An 8,543-nucleotide genomic window follows, 5' to 3' on the forward strand; every position below is an offset into this window, starting at 1 on the left:
CGATGGGACTGTGGGGAAGCTTCTCCTTGAAGAGATCCATTTTATTCAGGAATAATATCAGAGCCGAGTTCGTGAACCAGCGGGCATTGATAATGGACGCCCACAGCATTAGGGCTTCATTCATTTGGTTCTGCAGCACACAGTTAACTCTCCAGGAGCTGACACAGGAGCATCTTTTCAGGATGCCTAACCCCTTCGCTATCCTCTACAAGGGACTGGTCATAGCCATTGATGGCAACAAGGAACAAAAGGCAGTGGACGTTTTCAAAACAGTGAAGCCATTTTCTGCGTTCTGATCGCTGGCCACCAACGTCAAACATCCGATATGTTAATGGCCCTAGGTCGAAGGCAATCTCTGTAATGCCGGTTGTCTTCAATCGCGAGTAGAGAATGTCCAAGTTGTTTGGGATATATCCATCAGTCCATATACGGTCCAGCTGGCCAATAAAACTGCAACCAAATTGTTAAAAACGTTACTGAAGTCAGAGATCAAATTGTGCTAACTGCGACATACTATGCCAGGTTGTCGTGCAGTGCATACTCATTGCCCTTCGCGATTGCAGCCTTTACGCCGCTGTCATACCACAATCGCTTGATCGACTCGAAGTAATCTTGGGGGAATCTCTCCCTGCGGCTTAGCTCATGCCTCGAGAGGATATGCGTCATGAATCTCTGCAAACATAAACTGTGCTTAGCCTAGGTCTCCATGTATCGATTGCCGCCCCCTCGCGGCTGCGTGTCACAGTTAGGGAGAATACACAAAGATTCACAAGGCTGCCATGGCGGTTGGAACGTTCGTCTGGTCGTTCTCTGAGTAAAGCCTACCTCGTTGTCAGGATGGTCAAATTGATAATTTAGCTTAGACATAGCCTCGTAGATAGTACGAAAGGACTCGACAATGTTGCGGAAGACGACAGGTCTCCACAAGAGCCTTTCCTGTTCGCTGAAGCCGCCGGAGTGAATCAACTTCATTTGCCTGAGAGTCGTAGACTTTCCAGATTCTCCCGCTCCTATTACATGCGCTAACATGTCACTTCATCTTTCATCGATAACGACCGCAGTACCGGAGCACCACCAAGTCAGTGGATGACGAAGTAGTGTGCAGGGTGCAACAGAAGAACTGACCTAGAAGAAGGATTTTAACTTCTTTGGCTGCGCTAGTGATGTGGCCTTGTACAGTACGTGTACGTACAGTACTGTATTTTAGCCCTAGTACCGTACGTACAATGGGGTTGTACAGTACAGTACATACATACAAATTTCCCCTTCCTTTTTGGGCAATAGTGAGCCCTGCCCTTGCACCATTTTTGAGCCTCAAACCTCAGATTCCACCTCAGTGTCAACACCCAATATATCACCCGTCGACTGTAATACACCTCCCACTCAAAATCCTCATTGGTTGAGGCCATCGCGCCGTCCATCCAGACCTTCTTGCCCTGCGCATTCACAAATAACTCGAGATATGAATCTTCGAGTTCTAGCCAGTCCTTCTCCTCAAGATCCGCCCAGCGCTTTTTTAGGGTTAGCTTTGGTGGGCGCCATCTTTTTAGCGATACCTTCAATTGGTACAAAATCAGGAGTGCGTTGAGCCAACAGAGCTTTTGTACAGCTCCGTATTTGTACGATGTGACCCACAAATTCCCCTATTTGGAATATCGTACGTACGCAGTACGCGTACGTACTTTTTCTTCTTGTACGTACGTACGTACAACAGTGTTGTACGAAAAGTACAACATCACTAGGCTGCGCTCTTTTCGGCATCCCGAATGATACATTCAATTTTGCGCGAGCGAAGAGCGTCGCCGCTGTCCTTGTCGATGGTCCCAAAGCACATGGCGAATGATTTGTCCTTGAACTTATGACTGCCTGTCCACAAGGCCTTGCTGCTTTGGTCAGCTAGAGTTTGGTGGTAACTCGAAGAAGTCACTGAGCCAGCCCAGCCTCATCAACCATCCGAGTTTGTTGTCGTCAACGACGTATTGTCACGGAGGAGAGGGCAGGCAGCCAAATATACATATGTATATACATAGAGGACGCCACCCCTCTATAGCCAACTGCGCTGCACTGTGACCGGGTCGGCTTGCTGCGTCGTTTCAACCACAGTCAGCCAAGTCGGATGGCCGCTTGATTCCAAATCGACATAACACGGTACATGGTCTAACCATATGCCCCCTGTAAAATAGGAAACAGAATAAATACTTGACAATAAAGGATGCCTGAACAGATACCTATTAATTCTGGATAAGTTAATTAAATTGTGTGCGACAAGGCTCGTCGGTGTTAGTAACCGGGACCAACTGCGACCCTGGTTGAGGGAGGCCCTGAGAATGGAATCGCTGCAGTCGAATGCCCTGCCCGCGGAAGCAGTGTTCCAAGAAGATTTGTGACCGTCTCTGTCCCCAATAAGATTCATCCATACCGGCGGTTGTCTCTTGTTTGGGAAGCCTACGAAAGAAATTATCAGGCCATGGCTTCATCGTCCCCAACGCAAAATGAAGGTCCAGGTCGAATCAACCGGCAGAAATGCTGTCGCTTTGAAATGGCGCGGTTATGGGGAGAAAATTTCCAGCGCTGTCACGATGACCCGTGCTATAAAATGTTGGCCAAATTACAAGTGTAAATCTTAAAGTAGACCAGCGCCCCATTTTGCTACGGGCCGAGGTGAGAAATCTAACCTGCTGCCTACCGGAACCATACCCTGGATTGTGGACTTCCAAATTTGGAACCACCCACCAAAGGCTTCCCCAGCAATGGTGACCCCAAGGGATAGCCCAATAGCGCAAGCCGAGCCGCTCTAGCCCACATGTCTTGTGGCACTAGGGTACATCAAACCGAGGCACTGGATATACTGCTTGGCCATTATGAATACGGGTCTCAAGTAATTTAGCCTCGTCGGGATGCATTTTGGAAGGCTGGAATGGTAAGGCTGTTGAGTCATTACCCGCCCAGAATCCGACAGCCTGAAAAAATACGCCGGGCAAGAGTATCTGGCTTCTAGTTCGGGTATTTGGGCGGAAGGCGAGATGCTAACATCACGACGAGATGACCTCTTACAGGCCCATGCAAAATACCACACTATCCCCCAAGTGAATGGCGATTTCCGGCAACGCATCCTCGGAATTCTTGAGCACTGGTTGAGCCATTCAATCAATTCGTCAACTGAGGTCGTTGTGCCGGAATATCTCGCGGTAATGTACCCCCTCTGAACTCATTCTGGTGCCCCTGAAACTCATGGATCCTTGTCAAACACTTTTCCAAAGAAGATCATTTCTTGATTTTCGAGAGCGACATATTTTGTGACGAAAGCAGGAACAGTGGCGCCAGCCAGGGCGTTTCGCAACCACGTCACTAATTCAGGCGTGTTCAGGAGCCTCGACTCTTCTATTTCGAACCTCCACTCGTTCCGGGTTGCAGCAGGGACAGTTTGCGGCTACGGCCGCAACGGCAAAGCCCCCCGAGTAGAGCTAGCCAATGGGAACCCTCGACGTAAACCATTGTTGTTGGGGTTTCATTGTAGTACTCCACTGGGTCTGCTAGTAACTGCCCACTCACCACGCAGAGTACAATTTTCATGGAAATAATCCTGGATGCTTAATTCAAGCGAAGCGCTATGCAGGGGCGTCTCACCTAATCCCCATAAGATGCAGTCGGGACCACATTCACATGGAGAAGATTCACAGTGCATGACGGTCAGTAGAGAGTTAATGGACGTGTAGCTCATAGCGACCAGCCCGGCCCCCAATACTGTTGAGCGCTTCGTGGGCCAACTGTATCAAACTTTTTCTATTTAGCAAGGGAAAACGCCGCGAGGCTATGTAGCGCTATGTATCATGGCACCTGCGTTCTGTTTGAGGTGCGGAGTCCAGGTCGGATTCTAAGTTACTTCACGATACGCCACTGTAAGCCATGGCTTGCCGACGCATACCACGTGGGCATTGTATGGAAGTTCGTGGCCGTTACGGTAGCCCACAGCCAAGCCCCGTACAGTCCGAGACATCAGTCACAGGTTACTCAGGCTACCGTTTAGGCATTCTCTTACTGGGAGTACTCAGGTTATGGTGAAAGGGTAAATATAGAGAATTCATTTCGAAAGACTCAAATCTAAAGGAAGCATTCCGAGAGTCGCATCCAACCCCACTCTGAACACTTTAGTGCCAGGCGCGGCCCGCCGTGGGTATATCGTACAGTGGGAGCAATTCATGTCGAGCGGCTCCCCACCACCAAATCTAGGTTGGGGTCGGCTGGGGAGTGGCTCGTCATTTATCTCCAGCCACCGTAAGTCTCCACCGACCTGGCTCCTATATGGCATATGACTAACATGGGCCACAGAACTACCACGGAGCCATCTCTCAGAAATCCGTCCGGGTTTGTGGGTTAACGACGAGGACAAAGTTGCGAAGTTCGACGGCTAACATACGGGAACACTTAAGAGTTTAGAACATTGTCCCTAGGATCCTGCGAGATATTGCTAGTCGTGCATCTTGCCTCAGGCAGTTTTTGTCACATTATGGGATGCATACAAGGGGGGGTGCTAAAAGTCCTCCCCTGGTGGTGCTCCACACTCATCGGGGTGGGGGCGCTGAGTAGGAAAATGGTCAATGATTCGGAAAAAAAATCGGTACATCGTTCAGCTACCATCTTCTTAAGGGAGCCAAGTACTATTGTTTTATGGATAGTTGCAAATTGGCCCTGCTACAACCAGTGCATTGAACTATCAGAATCGTTGTCTGCAGCGTCACCAGAAGTATGTATGCTCTAAAAGTCAGTATTTTCACTGCACATGTCGTCATCAATGTCGCTCCTAGCTTCTCCTAGCTTCTCCTCACCTTTGACTACTATACAATCACGTACTGGGCTCTCTACAACCTCAACCATCGTGATCTCGATGCAGGGTGGTCATCAATTCAATCAACGCACCCCTCTGGTTGACGAAAGATCACTATGTGCACCGTGCGAGCGTGCACGTACCATATAACACGCCGTGCCACCCTTGTTTCAACTCAATCGACACCCCAGATTGAATTGATGACCACCCTGTCTCGATGCCATTGGTCTCCAGGGAGAGCGCCTGGCGTTTGATGCCCGATCCTGGCCTTCTTGAATCACAAGGCTGACGCCTTCGCTGATTTTCTCAGGATCATAATGTTTTGGCCATGTGATTGTGTTGCTACACTCCGAACCGTGATAAAACAGTTGGCGACGGAGGTAGCACCGCTGGTATATCTAGTTCAGGCGGCTAAGAAGAGTGCGCCGATCGCTCTTCTGCCACTTGCTTTGCTGTTGTACTTTGTGTAATGTTGTTTTAGTGATACTGGACCTAACGATTGATCTAACTTCTCGAATCCAGCAGCGTACGTAAGCAGCCTCATCGCGAGTTTCCTTCTTCCTCAAACGCTGCCTCTTATCTTCCTGTGCCGCTAGTCTGTTGTACTCATCCTTTGCGACACGGATTCTCGCATCGTCAACAGTAAGAGGGCCGTACTTCCCTTTGGAGATGTGGCCTCCTACCATTATCATGCGAGTCATTTTATGCATGAGTATTGTCACACTTGCATGCCTAATCTGAAACCGTTTCTTGACAGTGTTGAGTCCCGACAGATGCACACCGGTGACTTGCGATAAACAAGATCAAGGAACGGTTCAAGTAGGCGCGGTCATCGACGGGTGCTGCTGGCCGAGGTCTCGGTAATGACTCGAACGTGCCGTCATTCGATGTTGCCCACGACTCCAATGACCCTCATTGCCGCAAAACTTATGAGATAGACGATGTAGATGCATCATTGGACAAACGGAGAGGGACATTCGCGTCCGCTACAGCGGCCGACGAACCTAGTGCCTCAGCTTGGGACGGACAGAGTCACACAAGCTAAACCTTTCTGGTTCAGCAGTGAAATTGAGGCTAAATTCGCCGGCGTATAGTCCGTATCTGCTACACAATACCGAAACTCGTGTTGCCGGTTGTTCATACATACATATGATCATAATAAGGTACATAGGTAATGCATAACACTGGGCAAAAGGCAGTTACTTCTAACTATGAAGAGGATGTTCCCACCTGGCATTGCGTGATGTTGATGCACCGTTACGGCGCCAGGATCAACTTGTCTGGGGCCACACCTTCTGCCAAACCTTCGAATCATCAATCGCAGAATGTGAATGTGGACTACATCCCGTGGTGTCGTGTGGAGTCTGGCGGACCCTGTATCTCGACTACATTTGATACCGATCGCCTGCACCTCATATATATAAGGCGGAATCTGGAGGCTGTGCCAGAACAGTCAGGTACTATTTTCATCACGGATTCGAAATCCGCCCTTGTCGTTGCTAGGGGTTGCTCGGAGCCTTTGTGTTCTCTGCGCCTATCTGATGGTAACGATAACACCCGGGTACCGGGCCGGGCTTGTCTTCCCCGTGCCTCCCTGTCTGGTAGGTCACTTGTAACTCTGTTACTTGCCGGTATACGGATAAACTCCAGTCTCCGGGTATACCTGGGCTTGGTGAAAGACTGGCCAACCCTTATCAATCGGCTTTTGGGGAACTTACAGCCCCTTATGCTACGAATAGTATATACTTTGGCTGGAATTGGGGAGCAGAGAAGGAGAAGAATGTAGAGGGGCCAACTAAATGACAAGAATAGGATCAGGGCGATATCGCCATTGACAGTGCTCCACCGGAACAGCTGCTCCTCAAATAGGAATCGTTGCCAAATCTCTTCTCTCCAGCTGGTGGCGCTCTTAGCGGCGGTTGAGATTGGCCCCGTCCTTTCCTTCTGGAAAGGCAAATAATCCAAAATACTGCGTACTCATCGCTGACAGTTTGCCTTACCTCAGTTAGAGTTACCTGCAGGCGTCATGCTCCAGTGTTTGTAGGGCTGTGATCGCGTAGCGGTGGCTAACGTGTTGTCAATGCAGTGAATAAACGCAGAGCTGTGGACTTCTTTCAGCATAGTACAATTTGAGTAGGGTGTCGAATTATCGCGCTGAAGCAGTTCCAGATATCACCAGTATGCGGAGGCGATTTCGTATACCTGTTTCTTGGAAATGCTAGCCAAGTCCTGCCTGTCCCCTGCTCATTCTGTCCAGCTACCTACATATTGCAGTGGCGAAGGGAGTGTGACAACTCATTGTGTAATAGCTCGTCGGGGAACAGGCATAGTCACTACCAGTAATGAAAAGTTTTGGGTTGATCTGTTGAGGTATGAGTTGTGTAGGTGGCTGTGCAATATCGTACGATACGCCGATAGATTTATGACCAATTGTACAGACTCGAGAAATCCTCAGACCAGACCCAAGTCTTGGCGGTCTAGACCGGGACCAAGTCAGACCAGACCATTCCGATCACTGATTGTACACCCCGGGAGGCTTAACCCTGCAGCTCGAGTCGTGTCCGCGATGGACTCTAGCAACGAGTCACAGATCAAATTGGCCGCCTCCGTGAGGAGCAATATCCCAAGCATACATACCCATTAGACGTCGGGTATAGAGAAATCTTCCTAAATTTATAGTGGGTTGCATTACGACAATTTCACCCCTTTGTAATCGAAGTGACGAAGTCACACCATGTAGTGGCACGATGGTACACTTCCGACGTCAAGATCAAGTGGCTCATTTAAAGCAAGCACGGTATGCTGTTGCCTGGAAGACAAAAGTACTCCAAAGGATTTAGTTTTCGTATGATTCCACTCTTTCACGTAGAAAATCAAGAGTCTCTCGTTGCCCGATTCACAAGGAATCTTCGGCCCGACGCTGTCCAGTTATCTAAACAACCGTGTTGTGTGACATCCGATCTAACATGCCATGCAGTACCTAGGGCCAGGTACACGGACCTTGTTGGTCGGCTGGATCAGGTTCGAACAAGTGACGGTATTAGCCTACACGGGGGTCACTGAGTAGGAAAATGGTCAGTGTTCGGAAAATAAGTTCAGCACTTGAAAATATACCTACACTGGCATCAACAAGTCCTATACCGCGAAGTCGCTAACAGCGCTGCTGACTTTGGCAAGACCGACTTCTTGTCTACCCTTCAGGAAATACGTACTCAAACATTCAAGAAGCACACAATTTTATCAGCTTAGGAGAACCTGTGGCCTCTTCCCATATAATCCGGCGGTAGTTCTTGGCCAATTCCAAGATGCATTATCGTCGTTAACCAAAGAAGTAGATCAACGAGATCTCCCCGGTTGTGTCGGGGGCGAGGAACCCGACCCACTATGAGAGAGCATGCCCTCAACCCCTCAGGAAAGCTCCGCGAACCTAGCATCACAAACGCCGCCTACAATTCGAAAGTTCGACTAGAGTAGCGTCACGACGCAGAAGATGAATCTTGGAACAATCCAGCGCTACCACAGCTACGTCAAGCTGCGGTTAGAGGTTTCCATTCTATCACACGCGCCGCTTACGCCATCAGTCACACGGTTGTATGAGAAGGCACGCAAAGCAGGACAACCCCCCGGCTCTAAACGTTACTAGAGCCACAGCGGAGATGAAGGCTCTCAGGGACAAGCAGCTTCGACGGTCTACCCTCCTCGGCAAGACATTAATTAT

General features: G+C 49.4%; 1 protein-coding gene across 1 annotated transcript; it reads right to left on the reverse strand.

The window, feature by feature from the left end:
• Positions 1–2,044: 2,044 nt before the first annotated feature.
• Positions 2,045–2,413, reverse strand: VFPPC_18420 (hypothetical protein; the record flags this gene model as incomplete). The annotated part of the gene is made up of 1 exon (XM_022430033.1): positions 2,045–2,413. The coding sequence occupies one exon, from the start codon at positions 2,411–2,413 to the stop codon at positions 2,045–2,047; it is 369 nt and encodes a 122-aa protein (XP_022284810.1).
• Between the last annotated feature and the right edge of the window lie 6,130 nt (positions 2,414–8,543).

The sequence above is a fragment of the Pochonia chlamydosporia genome, assembly GCF_001653235.2.
Source record: "Pochonia chlamydosporia 170 chromosome Unknown PCv3seq00030, whole genome shotgun sequence".
Taxonomy (NCBI): domain Eukaryota; kingdom Fungi; phylum Ascomycota; class Sordariomycetes; order Hypocreales; family Clavicipitaceae; genus Pochonia; species Pochonia chlamydosporia.